Raw genomic sequence first — 24,984 nt, 5'->3', positions numbered from 1 at the left:
TTTGTAAAAAAATTTTTTATATTTTAAGTATAATTATATTGTGTTATATTAGTTTTAAGTATACAATATAATGATTTAACAAGTCTATACATTACTTAGTGCTCATAAATGATAAGTATACTCCTATTCACCTATTTCACCTGTCCCCCCTACCCACCTGCCTTCTGGCATCCATCAGTTGTTCTCTGTATTTAGGAGTCTATATTTTTGTTTGTCTTTGTTTTGTTTCTCTTTTTTTTAATGTTTATTTTTATTTTTGAAGGAGAGAGAGACAGAGTGTGAGTGGGGGCGGGGCAAAGAGAGAGAGGGAGACAGATCTGAAGCAGGCCCCAGGCTCTGAGCTGTCAGCACAGAAACCGACGTGGAGCTCAAACTCATGAACTGTGAGGTTATGACTTAAGCTGAAGTCTGACACTTACCTGACTGAGCCACTGAGGCACCCCTATTTGTTTTGTTTCTTTTTTTTTTTTTAAACGTTTATTTATTTTTGAGACAGAGAGAGACAGAGCATGAACGGGGGAGGGTCAGAGAGAGGGAGACAGAATCTGAAACAGGCTCCAGGCTCTGAGCTGTCAGCACAGAGCCCGACGTGGGGCTCGAACTCACAGACCGTGAGATCATGACCTGAGCCGAAGTCGGCCGCTTAACCGACTGAGCCACCCAGGCACCCCCATTTTGTTTCTTAAGTTCCAGACATGAGTGTATCTTAAAAGCAACAACAGCAACAAAAAAAAACCTTGTTATGTGCAAGAGAACTCCCACACCCTCCCACCCCTTAATTAAGACTATTAGCAAAATTTGCAAGAGTGGCATGATATAGCCATAGTGCCAAAAGAAAAAGCTGCTCAACCAAGAATACTGTACTTAGCAAAGCTGTCCTTCAGTATTAAAGAAAAGGTAGAGTTTAACAGGCAAGAAACATCTGAAGGAGTTAATCTAGAGTGGTCTTAATTGTTAAAGGGATTTCCTTAAGCCAAAATAAAAGGGTGCTAATTAGTAACAGGAAAACATAAAGTATAAATCTCAAGGATAGAGTTAGTTATGTAGTTAAAATCAGAATAACCTAATGTTTTAGTGCTGGTGGGTTAATCACTTATAACTCTATTATGCAGGTTAAAAGACAAAAGTATTAGAAAATAACTATAACTATAATAATTTGTTAATGGATGCATGAGATAAAAAGATGTAAATCGTGACATTAGAAATGTAAATGGGGGGTATAAAATGTAGAACTTTAGGGTGTGTTCAAACTTAAGATGTTATCAACTTAAAATAAATTGTTACAACCTTACTGTATTTTATATAAACCTCATGGTAACCACACAACAAAAACCTGTAGTAGATACACAAAAGAGAAAGAGAAAGGAACCTAAGTATACCACTTCAGAAAATCATCAAATCACAAAGGAAGAGAGCAAGACAAAAAAGGAATGAAGAAATTACAAAACCACTAGAAAACAGCTAACAAAATGTTAATTAGTACATACCTATCAATAATTATTTTAAATGTAAATGGAAGTCTTCCAATCAAAAGACATAAAGTGGCTAAATGGATTTAAAAAACAACACTCAACTATATGTTACTTATAAGAGACTCATAAATAAACTCATTGCAGAGTTAAGGACACAAATAGACCAAAAGTGAAGGAATGGAAAAAGATATTGCATGCACATAGAAATCCAGTAAAAGCTGGGATATCATACTTATATAAGACAAAATAGACTTTAAGAAAAGACTAATAAGAGACAAAGAAGATCATTATGTAATGGTAAAGGGGGTCGATCCAACAAGAGGATATTTAAAATTTATAAATGTTTATACACCCTACATAAAAGCACCTAAATATATCAGACAAAGATTAACCCACCTAAAGGGAGAAATAGACAACTATACAGTAATAGTAGGGGACTTCAGTATCCTACTGTCATTAATAGATAGATCATGCAGACAGAAAAAAAATAAGGAAACATAGGACTTAAAACTCTATATTAGACCAGATGTACTTACCAGACATTTATAGAACATTCCATCCAAATAGAAGCACAATACCCATTCTTCTTGAACACTGATGAACTTTCCCCAGGATAGGCCATGTCTATGTTAGGCCCCAGAAGAAATCTTAATAAAGTAATATCAAACATCTTTTCTGGTCACAATGGTATAAAACTAGAAATAAATAAAAGATGAAAGCTAGAAAATTCATAAATATTAGAGATTAAACGACATGCTACTTAACAGCCAGTAAGTCAAAGAAGAAATCAAAAGAGAAATAAAAAAATGTCACGAGACAAATTAAAATGGAAATACAATGTAGTAAAACTTATGGGATGCAGCAAAAGCAGTTCTAACAGGGAAGTTCATAGTGATAAACATCTAAAATTAAGGATGAAAAAATATTTCCTATCAACAGCCTAAGTTTACAACTCAAGGAACCAGAAAAAGAAAAATAAATGAAGCCCAAAGTTAGTAGAAGAAAGGAAGTAACAAAGATAGAGTGGAAATAACCAAGATAGAGGCTGAAAAGACAAATAGAAAAAAAAAAAAACAATGAAATTAAGAGTTGTATTTTTGGAAAGGTTAACAAAATAGATAAAACCTTAGCTAGAGTTAGCAAGAAAAAAAAGCAAGAAGCCTCAATATAAATAAAATCAGAAATAAAAGATGAGACATTACAACTGATACTACAGCAATATAAATGATAAGACTACTATAAACAATTGCATGTGAATTGGACAGCTTGGAAGTGGATAAATTCCTGGAAACATAATCTACCAACATTGAATTATGAAGAAATAGAAAATCTGAACAGACCAGTAATGAATAAGGAGATAGAAACAGTAATCAAGAACTTCCTTATAAACAAAAGCACAGGACCAGATTGCTTTACTACTGAATTCCTCCAAACGTTTAAAGAAGAATTGATACCAATCCTTCTCAAACTTTTCCAAAAAACAGAAGAGGAGGGAGCACTTTTAAACTTATTTTACCCTGTTGCCCTGTTTGCAGACAAAGACAATATAATGCAGGAAATTACAGGCATTCTTTGGAGATATTTCAAGTTCAGTTCCAGGCCACCACAATAAAGTGAATATCTTGGTAAAATGAATCTAATGAATTTTTTGGATTCCCAGTGCATATAAAATTTATGTTTACACTATACTGTAGTCTATTAAGTATGCAATAACATTATGTCTAAAAAACAATGTACATACCCTAATTAAAAATTCTTTATTGCTAAAAAATGCTAACCATTTTCTGAGCTTTCAATGAGTTGTAATCTTTTTGCTGATGGAGGGTCTTGTCTTAACGTTGATGGCTGCTGATTGATCAGGCTGGTGGTTGCTGAAGGTTGGAGTGGCTGTGGCATTTTCTTAAGACAGCGATGAAGTTTACAGCATCAGTTGACTCTTCCTTTCACAGTTGATTTCTCTGTGACATGCTATGCTGTTTGATAGCATTTTATCCACAGTAGAACAACTTTCAGAATTGGAGTACATCTTCTCAAACCTGCTTGCTTTACCAACTAAATTTATGTAATATAAATCCTGTTATCACTTCAGTAGTCATCACAGAATCGTCACCAGAGTAGATGCCATCTCCAGAAACTGCTTTCTTTGCTCATCCATAAGAAGCAACTCCCCATCTGTTAAAGTTTTATCATAAGATGGCAGCAGTTCAGTCACATCCTCAGGCTCCACTTCTTTTTTTATTAATGTTTATTTTTGAGAGAGAGAGAGAGAGAGAGTGCGTGCATGCACGTGCAAGTGGGGGAGGGGCAGAGAGAGAGGAGAGGGGGACCGAGGATCCAAAGTGGGCTCTGTGCTGACAGCAGTGAGCCTGATGTTGGGCTTGAACCTACAATTGGAAGATCATGACCTGAGCCAAAGTTGGATGTTCAACTGACTGAGCCACCCAGGTGCCCCACCAATTCTAATTCTAGTTCTCTTGCTATTTTCACCACACGTTACTTCCTCCAATGAAGTTTTGAATCTTTAATTTGTAAACAATGCAATTTCTGTGATGTGCAAGAAAGTGAACACAATAACATGAGGTATGACTATAGTAGAGGCCAATACCCCGATGATCATAGACGCAAAAATTCCCAACTAGTATTAACACAGGTATTAGCAAACTGAATTCAACAGTACATTCAAAAGTTCATACCATGTCCAAGTGAAATTTATTGCAGGAATTCAGGGATGCTTCAGTGTCTGCAAATCAATGTGAGATACCATATCACTGTAATGAAGGATAAAAATCATATCCCAATGGATGCAGAAAAAGCATTTGACAGAGATCAGTATCCATTTATGGTAAAAACTCAACAAAACGTGTACAGAGGGAATCCACCTCAACATAATAAAGGCCATATATGACAAGCCCACACCTAACATCATACTCAGTGAGAAACACTGAAAGGTTTTTTTTTCCCCCCAAGATCAGGAACTAGACAAGTATGCCACTTCTTGTCACTTTTATTCAACATAGTACTGGAAGTCCTATCCAAAGCAATAAGGCCCAAAAAAAGAATCCACATTGGGAAGCAAGCAGTAAAACTATCTTTATTTGCAGATGACATAATATTATATGTAGTAAACCATAAAGAACCAACCAAAAAACTGCTAGAACTAATTCAGTGAAGTTGCCAGTTGAAAGATCAATATACAAAAGTCTGTTTTGTTTCTAAACACTAATAACGCACTATCAGAAAGAGAAATATTAATTTGGGTTTTGTAACCAAAATATATGAAGAACCAATAAGAGTCAATAAACAATTTCAATTAAAAATGGGAAGAGGAACTGAATAGAAAATTTCCCAAAGAAGATATACAAATGGCCAACAGACACATTAATCAACATGATTAATCATATGTTAATCAACATCACTTCTCATCAGGGAATTACAAACCAAAGCCACAATGAGATATCCCCTCATACCTGTTAGAATGGTTTTTATCAAAAAGACAAGAAGTAACAAGTGTTGGTGAGGATGTGGAAAAAAGTGATTCCTTGTGCACTCTTGGTGGGAATACAAATTTGTGCAGCCAGTATGGAAAACAGCATGGAGGTTCCTCAAAAAAATTAGAAATAGAACTTCCACGTGATCCAGCAATCCCACTTCCGGGTATTGTACCAAAGGAAAGGAAATCACTATCTTGAAATATATCTGCACCCCCATGTTCATTGCAGCATTATTTATAATAGCCAAGATATGGAATCAACCTAAGTGTCTATTGATGATGAATGCATAAAGAAAATGTGGTACTCACACATACACACACACACACACACACACACACACACACACACACAAATATTTTTCAGCCACAAAAATGAAGGAAATTGTGCTATTTCTTACAACATGTATGGACCTTGAGGGTTTTCGATGCTTAGTGGAATGTCAGAAAAAGGCAAATATGTATGATCTCACTTATATGTGAAATCTAAAATCCCCTGAACTCATAGAGAAAAAGTTCTTGGTTGCCAGAGGCAGCAGGTTAGGAGGTAGGCAAAATGGGTGAAGGTGGTCAAAAATTACAACTTCCAGTTATGAGATAAGTAAGTCCTGGTGATGTAATATACAGCCTGGTGGGCAGTAGACTATAATACTGTATTGTATATTTGAAACTTGCTAAGAGAGTAGATCTTAAAATTTCTCATCATTAAAACAAGAATTTGTAATTGTGTGTGATGATAAGTGTTAACAAAAGTTATTTTGGTTATCATTTCACAGTGTATACATACCTGAAGTCATAATGTTGTCTACAAATCATATAATGTTCTGTGTCATTTTTATCTCATTAAGTAAATAAAAATAAAAAGGCTAATCTTCATCTTTTGGAGTGGACACAGAGCAGGGCTGTCACCCTGTGGGCCTTTTTTCATGTATTTTGTTAGTTACGCTGGAGTTACTCTGCAAGACCCAGCTCCAGTTTCCTTCTCCAGTTGAATAACTTGGCATTGTTAGCATAGTGTATTTTTTTAATGTATGATTATGAGTAAATGTTTCTTTTTTATTATCCAGCTAGATCCTGTAATAGGATTTTTACTTTTAATGGATTATAAAATATATCTTTTGGAACCTGGGGCTTTTACCCCATTTGGGGGGGTAATAACACCTTATACCTGGATATACATTTTGACTAAGAGCACCTCATTCTTTTTTTCTCTGTACCATTACTAATGAAATATTTTCTTCCATTTCATCTTACTAGTTCAGCTCTCCTCCTTTTTTCTGATTAATGCATCCTTGGAGTAGTTCTTATTCCTAGGGAAAAATGCTTTATTTTTATCCGTAGGAATACTTGACACTCCTTGCTGATTTTTTGTGTAATTATTTTGGGGACAGTAACTGTATTTACATAATATTATATATATGTACTATTATATACATATTATGTAATATTATATGCATTATATATATTATAAGTTATTTGTGCTCTTATAATACTATATATGTAATATTATATATATTATATATATTATAAGTTATTTGTGCTCTTATTTGTGTATTAAATTAAAAGGCACATGGTGTCATTATGTATAATTTTTAATTTTGATCACTTGGTAAATATGGCATCTGTTAGATTTCTGCACAATAAAGTAATTATCCTTCCCTTTGCAATTAATAAGTTTCTTGTGGGAGAATACTTTGAAGCTATATATAAATATCCTCTTTTTCAATATATTTATCCCCACTAACTTTAGAATTCATTGAGAATTATTGCCTGAAATGATTACTACTTTGGTGTTTGCCAAATGGTCATTTTTTTTTAATCCACCATTTCTTCTAAAGTTATTGTTTAGAATTTTGTTATTAGAAAGGCCAGCCTTTACCTTCTTTTATATGTATTTATTCACCTATTTATATCAGTATGATTTTGTGGATATTTATTTATTTTGTGGGTTATAGTTCCTTACTAGAATGATTTATTTGGCTTTTCAGTTGACCCCAATTTGACCACTGGGAGCACCTTCAAACAGTCTCCTATTTCTTTTGACACGTTTTCATCCTTCCTTGGCTCCACATTATATCTCAGGTTCATGGTGTGTTCTCTCTGCCTCAGCCCTGGAATCATTCATTTCTTTAAGGAGCCCTGCTTTTTCATTAAAAAATGGTGTTTAGAAACCCAGGCTTGAGTGCCATTATTGCTAGTGGAAGGTCATTGTTTCTAGGTCCCCTCAATGGACAATACATACATGTAAGTGTATGTACATGTACTTTTTGTTTTGTTTTTTCCCTGAGAAAGACCTTGAGCAGGGGAGGGGTAGAGGGAAAGGGAGAGAGAGGGAGAATCCCCAGCAGGCTCCGTGCCTAGTGAGGTGCTTGGTGAGGGGCACGGGGCTTGATCTCATGGCTATGGGATTATGACCTGAACTGAAATCAAGAGTTGGACACTTAACTGAGCCACCCAGGTGCCCCTACATGCACTTTTATTTTTCTTTTTTTATCTGTATATGTGTAAAAAATATGAATTCATATTGATACCTCCAATTCCAGTCATTATCACATAAGTCTTTCTAGTCTTCCTCATTTTTTTTTTTTTGATAGTTAGTTAATTGCCTGGTTCTTCTTACCCACAATGTATTTGCTTACTTGATCAGTTCTAAAATGAACATCAGATAGTTTCAGAAACGTTGGCACATACAATATTTGCTGTAATAATTTTGTGTCTAACAAAATAGTTAAAATTTAATTTTTCACATTTACTTTGGTTGGTTCTATTCTACCCTCTTCAGTGTGGCAGTGTCATTTAGTAAGAATAGAATTAGTGCTGTTATTATTTCAGTTTGAGCTCTCACCACATCTGGGTGGGTTTTAATTATTACTTTAAATTTTTTGAGTAGACAAAATATTACCGTGATTCTAAATGTCAGAACTATACAAAAAAGTTTACTTAAGGAAGTCTTACTTCTGTCTCATTCCCCGACTCCTACTACCTCCTTCTCTTGACTCCATTTCCATTCACTGATTCTTCCCAGTCTGCAGTGTTACCACCTCCTTTCCTTTATGAAATTCATCTCTTTAGTTTTCAATTCATCCTTTTGATGCTGTTTGCTCAGTTTTATTTTATACAAATGAACAGATTTGCGTATATTTTTTATTATTTTCCTTTTTTTTTTACATGAAAAGCCACAAAATCGATTTTTTTTTTTAAGTAGCATATGATAAATGCTTTTTTTGGTCCTTTGCTTTTTCACTTAACAGTGTATCTTGGTAATCATTGTGTATTAGTTCAGAGATTTTCATTCTTTGTTGTATCTGCAAAGTACTCCATTGTATGGATAGACCATAGTTTATTTAACTTTTTTCTTATGTATGGACATTTCTTTGTTTCCAGTGCTCTGTAGTTACAAATAATGTTACAACAAAAACAATGAACATAAGTATTGGTTCCGGAGGTTTATCTTCAGGGTAAATAGAAGTAGAATGATTGGGTCAGGAGGTGAACACGAATGTAATTTTTGTTAGATATTGCCAAATTTGCCTTCAAATGGGTTCTTCCAGTTTCTGTTTCTATCAACAGTCTGTGTGAATACAAGTTTTCCCAAGCCTCACAAAAAGAATATGTTTTGCTTTTTCATTTCCACCGGTGTCATAGATTAGAAATAATATGTCAGTGTTTTAATTGGCATTTCTCTTTTGAATAGGTTTCATATGTTAAGGGTCATTTTCATTTCTTTTTTTTCTTTTTAGTGAATTGTATATTCCTGTATTTTTTCCCATTTTTCTAGTGATGTTTTACCCCTTTGTCAACTTCTAAAAAGTTTCTTATGTATTTGGATATTGTCCCTTTGTCCCATTGTTGCCTGAAAGATTTTTTTTCCTTTTCTTTTCTTTCAGTTTCCATGTAGAAGGGCCTGTGTGTTCTCTTCGTTTTTTGGTAATGACTTTTAGCTTATAGTATTGTAGTCAGAATGGAGCTTATTATTTCTTATAATGGGACATACTTCTTATTTCTTCTTTATGGAGAGTACTTATGTTTTGCCGAGTTTTTAAGAAGAAAATGTATTTTATATTGTAAGGGGAGATATGTGTATATGGCTATCAACTTTCCTTTATTAGTTATGTTGTTTAGCTCTTCTATCTTCTTAAGTTGATTTTGTTTACTTGATTTTATCGTAAGAATGGTATATTAAATTCTTATATTATTTGTGTTTCTAAGTGTCCTTTTCATCTCCTATGGATTTTAGTTTTTTTCCCTTTCTTCCTCTCCTAACCCCCCCCCGCCGGATGCTTAGAGTTTATTTTCCATGTGGTGCAGCGCACATGATTATAGTGTGTCAGGAAGGCTTGTGTGTGTCTTGGATAGTAAAGAGCGGGGTTCTCTCAACTTCCTTTTAAATGTTTTGCTGTTTTGATATGAAAGAACCCAATTGCTTCTGCTTGCTGCATCCTGCCTGATCTACAGGGAGGGTAATGGTGGGACTCAGATGAGCCTAGCACCTCCTGAAGACTGGTGGTGACCACTCAGGATCGGGGTCTGGTGTGCCTTTGCCAGGCTGACCACTAGGCTGCTTGCTCATAATAGCTTCCAGAGCCATGTCAAAGATGATCATGCTGCTGGAAACCCGGGGAGATTCCAAAGATTCTAGGGACTCCCAACACAGTAGCCATGAACTGGAAAATGGACTTCTTCTATGGATTTTTTCTGAATAAGTGTGATTTCTGTCTTATTTGATTTGTAAACATTGGTTAGTACTGTGTATTCATAATGACTTGCAAACTTGATAATTAATATGTCTTTTCCATGTTTAGTGGGTTTTTTTTTTTTTTGGTTGAATTTTACCTTTTCTAATTTCGTAATTACTGTGCTTAATTTTTTGTTTCTGCCTGTTATACTCTACTTTGTTCCTTTATTTTTAACATTATTTAAGGTGTGTTTTTTGTAAACAGCACGTAGTTAGTTGGGTCCTACTTTGTGATCATATTTAATGTTTTTGTTCTTTTTTTCTTTTAAGAGGTGAATCAAATCCATTCACGTGTATTGATAATGCCTGATACGTTTGGTCTCAACTCCACAATTGTATTTTGTAGTTATGGTTATTTTATATTCAGCTTATTTCTTTGTCCACCAGATATATTTTGTTTTATTGTGTTTTTCCTTTTGAATTAATTTTTTGCCTTTTAGAAAGATTCATATTTTTGTTTTAATAGTAACTTTTATTTTTACATCTTTTTAAATGTTCTTATTTCACTGTTTTCTTATTTAACTTGCTAGTTTGTTTTAAAGTGTTCTTTAACTATTACTTATCATGTATACAGTAACCAATGTGTATATGTTCCACTTGCCACTTCTACTCCCTCTCCTTCCATTTCTTGTTCTGTTATTTCTACTTTTGTTTAGTGTCAAATCTACAATTTTATATATTAATGTGTTATTCATCATTAATGTGGTAGTTTTTCTTTTTTAGTTGAATATTTCCCAATTATGCTGTGCTTGAATAAAGTTTATTCTTTGCTGAATTCTTCAAAATACTCATTAATGTGAAATCCCCTGTGTTCTTGTATGTTTACAACTTTTTATGTAGACCTGATGCTCAAAGGCCAGTGTTGCTGGATATAAAATTCTTGGTCCATACTTAAAAAAAAATTTTTTTATTATTGAGTTGTCTGAAAATGTGGTTGCATTGTTGCCCTGTTTTGTATGTTGTTTTCAAGAGTCTGATTTAAATCTAATTGCTTTGCCCTTCTAACTTATTTGGTCATTTTGCCTGGAGGCCTAAGAGATTTTTCCTCTTTATCTTTGAAGTCTGGTAGAGTTTTTCCCACGATATGTCTTGTGTTTTGTCCTCCTAGGTGCATTTTCTCAGATGCTTATTTTATCTGGTGCCCATTAGTCCTGTTCCAGTGTTTTGTTTCTCCTCTTTTAGGAACTTCCAATTATATATATGTTATTCCTTCTTTGCATGGCTTCTATTTCACCACTTTCTCTCAGACTTTTGTTTCTTCACCTCATTGTTCTTATCTTGGTTGTCTTCCTGCTTTTATTTAATGCCCCTTATTAAATCCTCATTGAGGCTGTTACCTCCTGCATACTTTGCAATTTAGACTTCCATTCTGAGATAGTTTTCTTCTATTTCCTTCCTGAATTCAGTCAACTCTCTTTTCATTTCTTCCTGCTTTTCATACAGTTTTGTTCTTAATTTTTGAGTTTCTGACTCAAGCAATTATTTGTACTCCAAATGCTTGGTTTAGCGTATTAAATTTGCTTTTCAAGTAGTATGTTACCTTCTTCTTTTTCTTCTGCTTCTGCTTCTTGACTTTTTTTTTGGGAGGGGGGAAAGGATTAGATTTTCATCTGTTGATCTGTTTTGAATGGTTTTCTGATTTTCTGGGGTAGGGGGTAGTAATAATTCTCTGTAGCTTTATTTCATTTTCTTCTGTTACTTTTTGTGGGTTTTTGTTGTTTAGAAGAATTTATAGTTGTCTGGTGCCCTCTTCTGTTAGTGTGGCGAAGTGTAGTCTTTAGTGGAATTTTTTGTTTTGGGTTTTTTGTTTGTTTTTTGGTAAAGTGGGTTGGGAATAGTTTTATAAATCCTCTTAAGTTTTTAGATTTGCTTTATTTTATGGAGTCCTAAGTTTTCTCTTTTGCCTCTTTTACTCTTCCCCCCTCAGTTGTCAAAGGATGTCTTTCATTGTTTTCACCTTTTTCTCTTCCATTGTAACCATGCCTTTGGAAGAGTGTCACTTTGACCTGGGCTTGCTTTTCAGTCCTTTTCTTGTGGTCCCTAGTCACATCCCCTAGAATAGTCATAGCAGTTTCACACTTAAGGTCACTTCCTCTTTCTGGTGGCTATTTTAGATCAAACTTAGTACCTCACTACTTCCCCTGTTCTCTCTTTCCCTCAATTTTTCTCCCCCTTACCTTTTTAACTTACAATCATTTTGAAAGTTGGGCATTGTCTGTTTTGTGATGAAAGCATGGTGTTTAATAGTTTTATTTGTTCTTTTTGTTGTTCTAAGTTACTGTTAAAGTAAGTGTTGAAAGACATAGACTTTGGCAGCTGCACTGTCTTCAGCTCTCATAGGACTAATTTGAGTTATAGGATAGTAGAATCTTTTTCTGAGATTTTCATTTGATTTTACTGGCACTTAGAGGAGCTACCAGTCTGTAATTGCCTTAGTCCATTTTCACAGCCTGAGGTTCTCTGTCTTGCCCAGGTAAATGTGAGCCTTGACTATAAGTTTGACAAGAACTGGTTTACTATTGTATTCATCCTTATCATGAGGGAAGTGCTTTAGGGCTGTTTATTTGATAACCCAACTTGGTCAGATACTGTGGCTTTTCACTTTAACCTTACTTGTCATGGTAAGCTGTCATGACCAATGTTCACCTTTTCAGTTGATACTTGGAGATGCAGATATTCTCAGTGTTTCTCTCTGGCTTATGCTGGGTTTTGTTTTCTGGTTTTGTGCTTTCTTGTAGAATTTTAAGTAATTCCTCTCTATTGTGTTACTTCTATACTTTTAAGAATTTTTGTATGTTTTAGTAGAAATATGAGGAGGTTTGGTTCTAATTATTCACCCCAATGTTACTAGAAACAGTTGACTCAGTTTTTTAAATTAAAACGTTAAAAAAAATTATTTCATGGGACATTAGGTGGAAAGAATAATAGATTCATTTGCTCAGTTCTCCATCTTTAGTCCTCTCCTAGCAGGTGAAGATCTATTTTGTTAAAGATGGGGACACTTTATTTTGTGGTAAAGCAGCTTATGACTAATAATAGCTGTGATTAATAATGATGATTGTCTCATATGGTTTGCCTCCCTTCTTCTCTGTAACTTTATTTTTTTCCTTGGGTACTGAGAACAAACTGAGGGTTGATAGGGAGTGGGGGAGAGGGGAAAGTGGGTGATGGGCATTGAGGAGGGCTTTTGTTGGGATGAGCATTGGGTGTTGTATGGAAACCAATTTGTCAATAAATTATAATAAAAAAATGATGATTGTGATGATAATCACATTTTTTTTTAGGCATTGCAATGTGCCAGGTACTCTATGCTTTTCATGTATTATTTTAATTATCACAAAGTATCTTAATTTAGTATTATTATTTCTACTTCACAAATGATTACCCAAGATTTCTTTACCATAACACTTGCCTGTGTTTACCTGGATAGTAAATGGCAAAATTATGTCCTGGGTTTTGGTGATAACAAGGTTAAGCAAAGCCCGGCATACTTCCTGACTTCATGAACATTACAGAATTTAATTTTTGGATTATACTTTCTTACCTAGTCTCAGGTCACACTGTAAGGACACTGTAGGATGTAGGGATATAATTTTAGAGTCTGAAAACCTGATTCAGTGGTATTTGTATTAGCACTGAGGATAATGTCTGTTTTGAGGAAATGACTATAAATTAAGCCAAACGGAAATGAAGAGATGAGAAAAGATCATAACAGTGTTTTTTAATTCCCTGAAGACTCTCCATAACATGTGGCATAGTGCTTTGTTCAGAGTTGGTACCAAATGAATGTTAATTCCAGTATGTTGACTGGCTAGAAGACTTAATGGATTTTATTCTCATATTATGTTTTTTTCATGTAGACTGACCAGGATACTGTTATTTATTTATTTATTTATTTATTTATTTATTTATTTATTTATTTATTTTACTTTATTTATCTTATTCCTCTTGATTTGCAGTTATTTACTGGCATAAAGGATGGAGAAAGCCTGCAGCTCTTTCAACAGAGTTATCGTTCTGCCTATAAACAGGAGACACATACCATGGAGGCCACAAAGCTCGTTGAATTTGACCTTAAGCAAACGCTTACCAGGCTTGTGACACATCTTTTTGGAGATGGTAGGTACTCATCTGCCTTTGTCTTCTGGGAGCTTAAATATTTAACAGTTACCATCTTTCTGAAATCATTAAGGCTAGTTGTGTTGGTGTGCCTGGCCAGCTTCGTCTGTAGAGCATGTGAGTCTTAATTTCAGGGTCATAAGTTTAAGACCCACGTTGGACATGGAGTCTACTTTAAAAAAAAAAAAGCTAGTTGTGTTTAGATTTTTTGGTCTAAGTTGTGGTTTAGTGGTTCTGGTCCTCAGTGAAGTAGAACTTACAGATTTGCTGGTTCATTTCACTTGTGGAGCCAGAGGACATGAAAATGGAATTAGCTTGAGAAGGAAAAATGATTACAACCTTTGATAAGAATGAGAATGGATTAAGATCAGTGCAGAGAAAGTGTATAGGTTGATTAGTGTTATTCTTTTTTTTTAAAATTTTTTTTCAACGTTTTTTATTTTATTTTTGGGACAGAGAGAGACAGAGCATGAACGGGGAAGGGGCAGAGAGAGAGGGAGACACAGAATCGGAAACAGGCTCCAGGCTCTGAGCCATCAGCCCAGAGCCTGACGCGGGGCTCGAACTCACGGACCGCGAGATCGTGACCTGGCTGAAGTCGGCCGCTTAACCGACTGCGCCACCCAGGCGCCCCTGATTAGTGTTATTCTTTTACCATACTATCATTAGGTCAGACTTGGATTGATGGGGCAAGATTCTCAACCATGTGAGTGGACCCAGTGGAAAATTTTGTATGTTGACATACAGATTACTACTATCAATAGCAAACAGGTTAACAGTGAATTTCCTGGATTTCCTGGAGGAAGAACAGTCTTTTTAAGACCTGGATTCTTACTTCAGTCCTTGCTCTCCATTATATCTCCAGGATAACCTTTTGTCTATGATGCCCCCAATCCCTCTCACTATTTCTAATTTACTTGAGATATTATTTTGCTTATTTTTAGAAAGATGTAAAAAGAAGGTTAGGGGAATTTAAAAATTTTTGACCTGTATTGGAAAAGATGTTTAGAAGACAGAAGCCTAGCATGGTTAGGATTCTGTTTTATTCTCCTACTATTCTTTTTTTAAATTTATTTTTATTTTTTATTTTTTAAAATATACATCCAAATTAGTTAGCATATACTGAAACAATGATTTCAGGAGTACATTCCTTGATGCCCCTTACCCATTAGCCCATCCCCCCTCCCATAACCCTTCCAGCAACCCTCAGTTTGTTCTCCATATTTGAGTCTCTTCTGTTTTGTCCCGCTCCCTGTTTTTATATTATTTTTGTTTCACTTCCCTTATGTTCATCTGTTTTGTCTCTTAAAGGCCTCATAGGGGTGAAGTCATATGATTTTTGTCTTTCTCTGGCTGACTAATTTCACTTAGCATAATACCCTCCAGGTTTATCCACGTAGTTGCAAATGGCAAGATTTCATTCTTTGTGATTGCCGAGTAATACTCCATTGTATATATACCACATTTTCTTTATCCATCCATTCATCCATTGATGGACATTTGGACTCTTTCCATACTTTGGCTATTGTTGATAGTGCTGCTATAACCATGGGGGTGCATGTGTCCCTTTGAAACAGCACACCTGTATCCTGTGAATAAATGCCTAGTAGTGTAATTGCTGGGTCGTAGGGTTGTTCTATTTTTAGTTTTTTGAGGAACCTCCATACTTTTTTCCAGAGTGGCTGCACCAGCTTGTATTGCCACCAACAATGCAAAAGTGATCCTCTTTCTCCACATCCTCGCTAACATCTGTTGTTTCCTGAGTTGTTAATGTTAGCCATTCTGACAGGTGTGAGGTGGTATCTCATTATGGTTTTGATTTGTATTTCCCTCATGATGAGTGATGTTGAGTATTTTTTCATGTGTCGGTTGGCTATCCGGATGTCTTCCTTGGAGAAGTGTCTATTCATGTCTTTTGCCCATTTCTTCACTGGATTATTTGATTTTTGGGTGTTTAGTTTGATAAGTTCTTTACAGATTTTGGCTACTCACCATTTATCTGATATGTCATTTGCAAATATCTTCTCCCATTCTGTCAGTTGCCTTTTAGTTTTGCTGATTGTTTCCTTTGCTGTGTGGAAGCTTTTTATTTTGATGAGGTCCCAGTAGTTCATTTTTGCTTCTGTTTCTCTTGCCTCCAGAGACGTGTTGAGTAAGAAGTTGCTGCGGGCAAGATCAAAGAGGTTTTTGCCTGATTTCTCCTCGAGGATTTTGATGGCTTCCTGTCTTACCTTTAGGTCTTTCATCCATTTTGAGTTTATTTTTGTGTATGGTGTAAGAAAGTGGTCCAGGTTCATTCTTCTGCATGTCACTGTCCAGTTTTCCCACCACCACTTGCTGAAGAGACTGTCTTTATTTCATTGGATATTCTTTCCTGCTTTGTCAGAGATTAGTTGGCCATATGTTTGTGGGTCCATTTCTGGGTTCTCTATTCTGTTCCGTTGATCTGAGTGTCTGTTCTTGTGCCAGTTCCATACTGTCTTGATGATTATAGCTTTGTAGTATAGCTTGAAGTCTGGGATTGTGATGCCTCCTGATTTCGTTTTCTTTTTCAAGATTGCTTTGGCTATTTGGGGTCTTTTCTGGTTCCATACAAATTTTAGGATTATTTGTTCTAGTTCTGTGAAGAATGCTGGTATTACTCTGATAGGGATTGCACTGAATATGTAGATTGCTTTGGGTAGTTATTGACATTTTAACAATATTTGTTCTTTCTATCCAGGAGCATGGAATCTTTTTCCATTTTTTTGTGTCTTCTTCAATTTCTTTCATAAGCTTTCTATAGTTTTCAGTGTATAGATTTTTCACCTCTTTGGTTAGGATTATTCCTAGGTGTTTTATGGTTTTTTGTTCAACTGTAAATGGGATTGATTCCTTGATTTCTCTTTCTGTTGCTTCATTCTTGGTGAATAAGAATGCAACGGATTTCTGTGCATTGATTTTATATCCTGCAACTTTGCTGAATTCATGAATCAGTTCTAGCAGTTTTTTGGTGGAATCTTTTGGTTTTTCCATATAGAGTATCATGTCATCTGTGAAGAGTGAAAGTTTGACCTCCTCCTGGCCAGTTTGGATGCCTTTTATTTCTTTGTGTTGTCTGATTCCAGAGGCTAAGACTTCCAATACTATGTTGAATAACAGTGGTGAGAGTGGACATCCCTGTCTTGTTCCTGACCTTAGGGGGCTCAGTTTTTTCCCACTGAGGATGATATTAGCATTATTCTCCTACTATTACTACAAAATTTTAAGGAACAGCTTTATTGAGTTATAATTGATATAAAATAAACTATACATGTTTAAAGTATACAGGCTAAGTTGACATGCAGTAAAGTAAACATATTTACACACTCTCATCAATTTTGACGTATGTATATACTCATGAAACCACCATCACAGTTGAGGTAATGAATATGTTCATCACTCCCAAATTTTCCTTCTGTACCTTGGTAATCTCTCCTTCTTGCCCTTCCTCACATTTCCTCACCCTAGGTAATCATTTTTCTACTTTCTGTCACTATTGATTAATTTATACCTTCTAGATTTTTATAAATGGAATGCTATGATGTGTACCCTGTTTTTTTTCCCCCTCTTTTTGGCCTGGCTTGTTTCAGTTACCATAATTATTTTAAGAGCATCCATGGTGGAGTGTATATTAATAGTTCATTTTTTTTTTATGTAGCAGTATTCCATTCAATAGTTTATTTATTCATCTACCCATTGATTGAGATTTGGATCATTTCCAGTGTTTTGCTATTATAGGTAAAGCTCTATGCAAAAGCTTTGTATATTCATGTACAAGTCTTTGTAAGGATGTATGCTTTTATTTTGCTTTGGTAAAAGCAGTGGAATGGTTGGGGCGCCTGGGTGGCGCAGTCGGTTAAGCGTCCGACTTCAGCCAGGTCACGATCTCGCGGTCCGTGAGTTCGAGCCCCACGTCGGGCTCTGGGCCGATGGCTTGGAGCCTGGAGCCTGTTTCCGATTCTGTGTCTCCCTCTCTCTCTGCCCCTCCCCCGTTCATGCTCTGTCTCTCTCTGTCCCAAAAAAAAATAAAAAACGTTGAAAAAAAAATTAAAAAAAAAAAAAAGCAGTGGAATGGCTACACCATGTGGTAGTTGTCTTCTAACTTTCTAGGAAGCCACTAAACTATTCTCTGATGTGGTTGTACCATTTTATATTCCTTTCAATAGTGTATGAAACTTCCAGTTGCTCTGTGTCTTCAATGATAGTTGATGTGGTCAATCATTTTAATTTTAGACATTATAATAAGAGTACAGTGGCATGTCAAGTAAGCATTCAGCATATATAAGGAGGTCCTCCAAATAAATAAGCCAAAGTCAACCTAAGGGAGAAATGGGTGAACATTTCGTGAAGGTGACAAACGGTGTAGCTAGAATGACAAATGAACATATGAAAAGACGTTCACCCTTATTAGTACCAAAGAAAAGCAAATGAAAGCCACCAGTTGTTCATTGTCATTTTTCATGTGTAAAACCTAAAAGTCTAACATTTGTAAGTGTTTGCGATGACATAGAAAAACAGATTGTAATACAAAGTGCACGCCTTATGTGGGAGTCTTAGTTACCATTCCCCCAGCTGGAACTTGACTGCTCCCTTACGACTTTTAATTGACCTCTATGTTTTTGCACCTCCAGATTTCCCTACCTATGTGCGAGTTCAAATTATATTTATAGAGATTCTTGTTATAATTCATTAAGCCTCTGCTGCCCTATTTTAGCAAGGTTTGTTAGAATATCTCAATTGCTGGATGCATAGTTCATGTAATATTTAAGAAACCACTAAATAATCCTATATATTCTTCATATATATATGTATTTTTAAAAAGAGAACATCAACTTCATGCTAATGTCTTTTTCTAGGAGGTGAAAAATCATATAGGGAGGAGGTACAAACCAGGCTTCCAAGTGTGTTCATAATGTTTCATTAAAATTAAAAAGATACGAAGTTAAATATTACAAAATGTTTTGATTTCATAAAACTGAATGGTGGGTACATGGATATTTGCTATTTTCTATTTCTGTTGCTTGCTATGCAATATTTTGTATTTAAATGAAATAATGTAGTAGTGAAACAAGTTTCAGAGTGAGATTGTTGATAGGAAAATCCTATTATAGCCAGCTTCTCTTTACTTCCATGATAAAATAAAGGACTTGTGACATTTTTAGCAGTAATATTATCTATTTAACACTGGAATGCAGGAGAGATGGGCTGTGTTGTTTAGGCCATTTTCAAGGCAAGTTAGGGTAGAAGGGATTGTAGTATTTGAGGGAGATCATAATCCTTCTCTAGTCGCTTTACAGAAAGGTTCATGATCATCTGACTTTTCCCATTGTTAAACTATGGAAAGAATCATTTTTAGAACCCTCTTTATTTGTGCCTTGTGACACATTTATCTCATCAAAGGATTTGCTGTTGGTGAGGTTCAGAAACTGCCTCCTGGTTAGATAACTGAGTGGTTCTAAACAGGCAGGTAGCCTCCTTTCTTAAATGCCAGTATTTGTGTTTCTCCTACTTTGTTATTTTTTATTCTTGTCTTCCCCCCTCACCTTGTTTAGGCCTCCCAGCCCCTTCACCCTTCAACTGGATAATTCTTATTTATCCTCTAGTGTTTACTCATGTGGCCTCCGATCAGGAAGCTTTCTGGTGCACAGGCTGAGTCCCGAAGCAGACGCTCTTCTGTGTGCTCATCTAAACTCTCTTTGGGGCTGGGTTTTTATTTTTCTGAGCAGGGAGGACTCTTGGATTTCCAGCACATTTCAGGCATCACAGTTCTAAATAAGTTAGACATAATCTCTGCTTTCATGGAGCCATGAATCTTGACCCCTCTCACAGGGAAATGCAAAGTGTCATGAGAGCACATAGGAGAGGGACCTCCCCTGAGATTGAGCATGTGCTCCAGGAGAGCTTCCTGGTTGGAGGACATCAGGGCTGACTCTAGTCATTGAGAGTAAGCAGATAGCGGTTATGGCACTAAGGCATGAAAAATGCACAAGAAAGGAAGAAAAATGGTTAACCGAGAAATCTCATGTCCACTGAGAAATGGTAGTGTGCAGAAAAATTAAACTTAAGTTCTCTTTCATCCACTTTAAAATCTTAAACAGGTCATTTAGTGCTTTAGGCCCCAGTGTTCTAATTCTTAAAAGCCAACATAATAATACTTGTTTCCCATGAGAATAAAATAAAATAACATATGTGAAAGGTGCCTTGTAAGAAGAAAATGTTAAATAAATGTGTAAATATGAAAAATAATGAAGGACTAAGGAAAGGGAGAAAAATTAAAACAAGGCAGTAAAAACAGGGATTTTTATGAGGAAATATTATACAATCAAAGAACAGTAGTTATGGTTGATTTGTCTTTATTTTGTCTAATGAAATGAGATGTGATTTTATACCAGACTGACATAACAGTTGTATTGGGGTTGATGGAAGGCTTAATGTCCTCTCTGAACACCAGCAAATATTTTAAAAAGAAAAAAATGTTCTAGACCCTCTGTAGATTATAAAACCTTCCCAGGGACCTTGGAACTTTGCATCCAGTGCCGGATTTCCTTTATGTTTTTATTTTTAATATTTGTATTTGAATGCCACTCAAAATTGTGCTTTGAGGCAAAAGTTTCCAGGTAGCAATTTTCCTCATAAAAAACCACTTCTGAAGTGTATGACTTTTCTGAATATTAGAATAAGAATATTAACTTTTGAAACAGCAGTTAAGTTGTTACTTCTCTATTTCAGGCAAACATTTTCTTTATTTTTAAAAACCTATTGGCCTTGACTTTTAGGTTTTAGATTTCATCACAGATCAGAGGTACTGTTTTATAAATCTTCAAATTTACTTTTTGTTTATAAGACTGAGTTGACAGAATTGTGGAATGGCATTGAAGTAAAAAATCCACCTGCTTGGAGAATATATGTTGTTCAGTGCACTAAAGTCTATCTGATAAAAGCCTTTTATTTTTTCTTTCCTTCCAGCTATGAGATCATTTTTAACCCCATTCACCCAGTAGCCAAATACCCTGAAAATCCTTAAAGATGCATCTTACCTAGCCCCGGTGTATCTTTGCCATGCGTATTGCCAAGGGAGCCGTCTCCGGGAGTGAGTTTGTCCCCAGGTGTGTTTGTATGATTATAACATCTGCTAAGATTCTTCTCAGGGTAGATGTTAAGCAGGGTGGGAAGGTGAGCCAAATCCAGACCCATTTTATGAACTACAAGGGCGAGGGGTATGTATAAGAGAAAACAGGTGCTGTGTGCTCTCCTGGTGTTCACACTGAATCTTAACTACTCCCTCAAGACTCTTGGCTGTTTCTTCTGCACTCTGAACAGAAGTGCCATATTATTACACTGGGCATTTCAGAGGGTCATTTAATTTTTGGGGGGGAGGTCTGCTAGTTTCTGAAAAATACCTTGGTAAACCATACAGGTACAAACAACCTGGGTGTCATTTAGATTACTAATAGTTTTAATTATGATAAGTGACAGTGATAGAGATAATAATTAACAGTGTCAAATGCTGCACAAGGATCTTTTTGTTTTGACCCACATCTATGATTATAATCTCTGTTCTTTTTAGACAAGGGAACCTAGACACAGAGAAATGCATTACCATGAAGTTCACATAGTTGGAAATGTTTTGAGCCTGGGTTTTAGCCTAATCAGCCTGACTTCCAAGCCCATGTTAGAGGTAGGCTCTTTTGAAAAGATAATATTTCTGAGACTGAATATTTCTGAGCCTTACTCTGGCTCTTATTGCTAGCTCAGGGTAGAGCCCTATTTGCCACATCAGACTCAGTTCCATTATAGACACCAAAGATCATTTAAAAACTTCAAATTCCATCTTTCTTTAATTAGTTAATGAGTAGTTACTACCTTGGCACCCCTCAGAATTATTTAGTGACTTTTTATGTTTGTGCTTATGGTCTAAGCTTGCGTTCCCCCTTTTTTGATGTTGTTATTAATATCATATTCCTTTGTTCTTGAAAAGCAAAATTAAAAATTAGAACATACTATTTCCTTGTGGCAATTTGTTGTTATTACAGCTGCTTTAGTTCAGGTTTTTTTCCCCCCGCCTCTCCAGAGCAGTTTATTATTTTCTGTTAACATTTCAATTGTGCCAGCATCCTAAGGCTAAGAGAGGTTTCCAGTTTAGAATTAGAAAGGAATAAAATAACCCTTTAGATTATTTTCATGCTTGTGGCATTTGCTGTCATTTTAAACATTTCTAAATTGTTTCTCCAATATTTTGTAGCCTATTTGGCCAATCATTTCTTTCAGAGCAGCTGAGGTGGGGGTTTAGGATAACTAACGTTTTGGTTTCACCCTCTGTTTCATAGGATTTACAGGCCTTCTTTGGTACAGTCTTGCTAAACATTGGATTTTCCCTTTAGAAACCATTGGACTGTAGCACAAGTTAGATTAACTAGTCTGAAGAAGAAACAGATTGTGTCCTTTGCTGTTGACTAGATATGTTGCCGTGGGCAAGTAATTTCTCTTATCTTTTGTTTAAGGTAAAAAAGACCTGTGATGGTCATTGAGATACGTGTCTTAGGATCCCCTCCAAGGATGCTCCTGATGAGAGTGCAGATGGCCTCCAGCTGTCAGCTCCTTTGGGGACTGCCTCAGCTTATAGGCAGACTCGTTGCCCCAGGAGATGCCTTTCCCAGGGCTGTGCACATCCAAAGACTGGTTGTGGCAGAAATAAAAAGGCCCAGCATTTTGACCCACAACCCCACTATCCCACTATAGGGCAGTCTTGATGGGCCAAGCACCAGAGCTATGTAAGGCTTTGTTGGGCCTGACTGCAGCTCATTGACTTATTCTGTTCCAACCTGTTGCCACCTTCTTCTTCCATAGGTATTGATACCCCCAAAATAACCTGCTTGTCAACCCAACGTACATGTTGTCCCATCCAACCAAAACATCCTAGGGCTCTGTATCGTGTATGTTGACTTAGTCAAGAGTGAAGTCACTTGTAATGGTAATGAGGATCCCATATCTTCCATATCGTTTCACATTTTTCTCTATCCATGAATCTCTGTTAATATAACTGAAGTGAAAGCGATTGAGAATAGTAATTAGGTTTATAGTGGTTAGTTCTACTTTGTTCCTAAAATTGAATCACATTAAAAAATTAAAAAAAAACTAATGTTTATTTATTCTTGAGAGAGAGAGAGAGAGAGAGAGAGACAGAGACAGAGACAGAGCACGAGTAGGGGAGGGGCAGAGAGAGAGGGAGACACAGAATCCAAAGCAGGCTCTAGGCTCTGAGCTGTCAGCACAGAGCCCAATGTGGGGCTGGCTCTTATTGCTAGCTCAGGGTAGAGCCCTATTTGCTCGAAATCACAGGCTGTGAGATCATGACCTTTTTCACTGAGCATAATTATTTTGAGATACTTCCATGTTGCAGCATGTATTAATGCTTCATCCTTTTTTACTGCTGAATTGTGTTATATTGTACAGACAGCTCACAATATGTTTATCCATCTAGGTGGATGGACATTTGGGTTGTTTCTAGGTTTTGACTGTTACAAATAAAACTGCTATAAATATTTGTGTTTAGCTCTTTGTTCTTCTTCTTTTTTAAAATGTTTGTTTATTTTGAGTGGGAGAGGGGCAGAGAAAGAGAGGGAGAGAGAGAATCCCAAGCAGACTCTGTGCTGTTAGCAAAGAGCCCAGTGCAGGGCTCGATCTCATGATGTGAGATCATGACCCACACTGAAATTAATAGTTGGCTGTTTAACTGACTGAGCCACCCAGGTTTAGGTCTTTGTATGGGCATATATTTTTATTTCTCCTGTGTAAATATGTAGGAATGGAATGGATGAATAGGAGGTATACATTTAAGTTTAGAAGAAACTGCCAAACTGTTTTTCAAAGTGGTTGAACCATTTTTTATTTCTGTTAGTAGTATATGATAGAAGTTGCTTCCCATCTTTGGCAATACTAGGTATGGTCAGTCATTTTAATTTTAGCCATTCTAATAGGTATATAGTCATACCTGATTGGGATTTTAATTTGCATTTTCTTAATGACTACTGGTGCTGAGCATCATGTGTTTATTTGCTATCCATTTATGTATTCTTGGGTGAAGTTTCCAAACCTTTTTCCCAATAAAATTTTTTAAATTGATTTTCAAAGCTTCTTTATGTATTCTGCAGACAAGTCTTTTATCAGATATGTGATTTGAAGATACCCGCCCCCCCCCCCATTCTGTGCTTGTCTTTTCATTCTTTTAACAGTGACCCTCAAAGAGCAGAGGTTCTTAATTTTGATGAAATTTAATTATTTTTTTTCTTTTATGGAATATGTTTTTCATGTAGTTTCTGAGAAATCTTAATTAACCCAAGGTCATAAAGATTTTTCTACTCTGTTTTCTTCTAGAAGTTTTATATTTTTTGGTTTTATTTTTAGGCTTGTCATTATTTTGAAAAATTTTACATATGGTATGACCTATGGATTATATATTTTTTGCATATGGATATCCAGCACCATTTGTTGAAGTAACCATGCCTTCCTACCTTTGTCTAAAATCAATTGAATGTATATGTTTGGATCTATTTCTGGATTCTATATTCTGTTCCATTCATCTATTATGGTCTATCTTGATTCAATGTTACACTTTTTTCATTATAGTAGCTTCATCACAAGCCTTGAATTTAACCTTCCAACTTTGTTCTTCTTGTTCAAAGTTGTTTTTTCTTTAATTTTTAATGTTATTTATTTATTTTTGAGAGACAGAGTGCAAGCAGAGGAGAGGCAGAGAGAGAGGGAGATGGAGAATCTGAAGCAGTCCCCAGGCTTTGAGCCGTCAGCACAGAGCCTGTTGTGGGGTTCGAACTCATGAACTGCAAGATCATGCCCTGAGCTGAAGTTGGACACTTAACTGAATGAATCACTCAGGCACCCCTCCAAGTTGTTTTAATGAGATTATTTGCATCAATGTGATTATCTGTGTGGTTGAGTTTAAATGATCATTTTGCTATTTGTTTTCTATTTGTCACATTGTTCTTGGTTCTTTATTTTTTCAGCTTTGCTTTCTTTGGATTAATTGTGGAGTTTTTACTATTTCATTTTATCTGTTTTGTTTGACTTAGTAGCTATAACTTTTTGTGTTATTCTAGCAATTACTTTATGGTTGATAATATATACCTTTAAGT

The 24,984-nt window shown here is 35.8% G+C and overlaps 1 protein-coding gene across 21 annotated transcripts in view; it reads left to right on the top strand.

The window, feature by feature from the left end:
• FARS2 (phenylalanyl-tRNA synthetase 2, mitochondrial) overlaps positions 1–24,984 on the top strand; it is a 632,301-nt gene that overhangs the window by 165,017 nt on the left and 442,300 nt on the right. For all 21 annotated transcript variants that reach the window (XR_009262822.1, XM_058733127.1, XM_058733132.1 and 18 more), the window contains one exon: positions 13,654–13,813. Coding sequence is in view for 20 of the 21 variants with exons in the window: in XM_058733127.1 (XP_058589110.1) it covers positions 13,654–13,813 (160 nt within the window). In the remaining variant the exon portion in view is untranslated. The remainder of the gene's footprint in view (positions 1–13,653; positions 13,814–24,984) is intronic.

This window comes from Neofelis nebulosa, chromosome 6 (assembly GCF_028018385.1).
Source record: "Neofelis nebulosa isolate mNeoNeb1 chromosome 6, mNeoNeb1.pri, whole genome shotgun sequence".
In the NCBI taxonomy this organism is placed as follows: Eukaryota; Metazoa; Chordata; class Mammalia; order Carnivora; family Felidae; genus Neofelis; species Neofelis nebulosa.
This window is presented reverse-complemented; position numbering and strand designations above follow the sequence as displayed.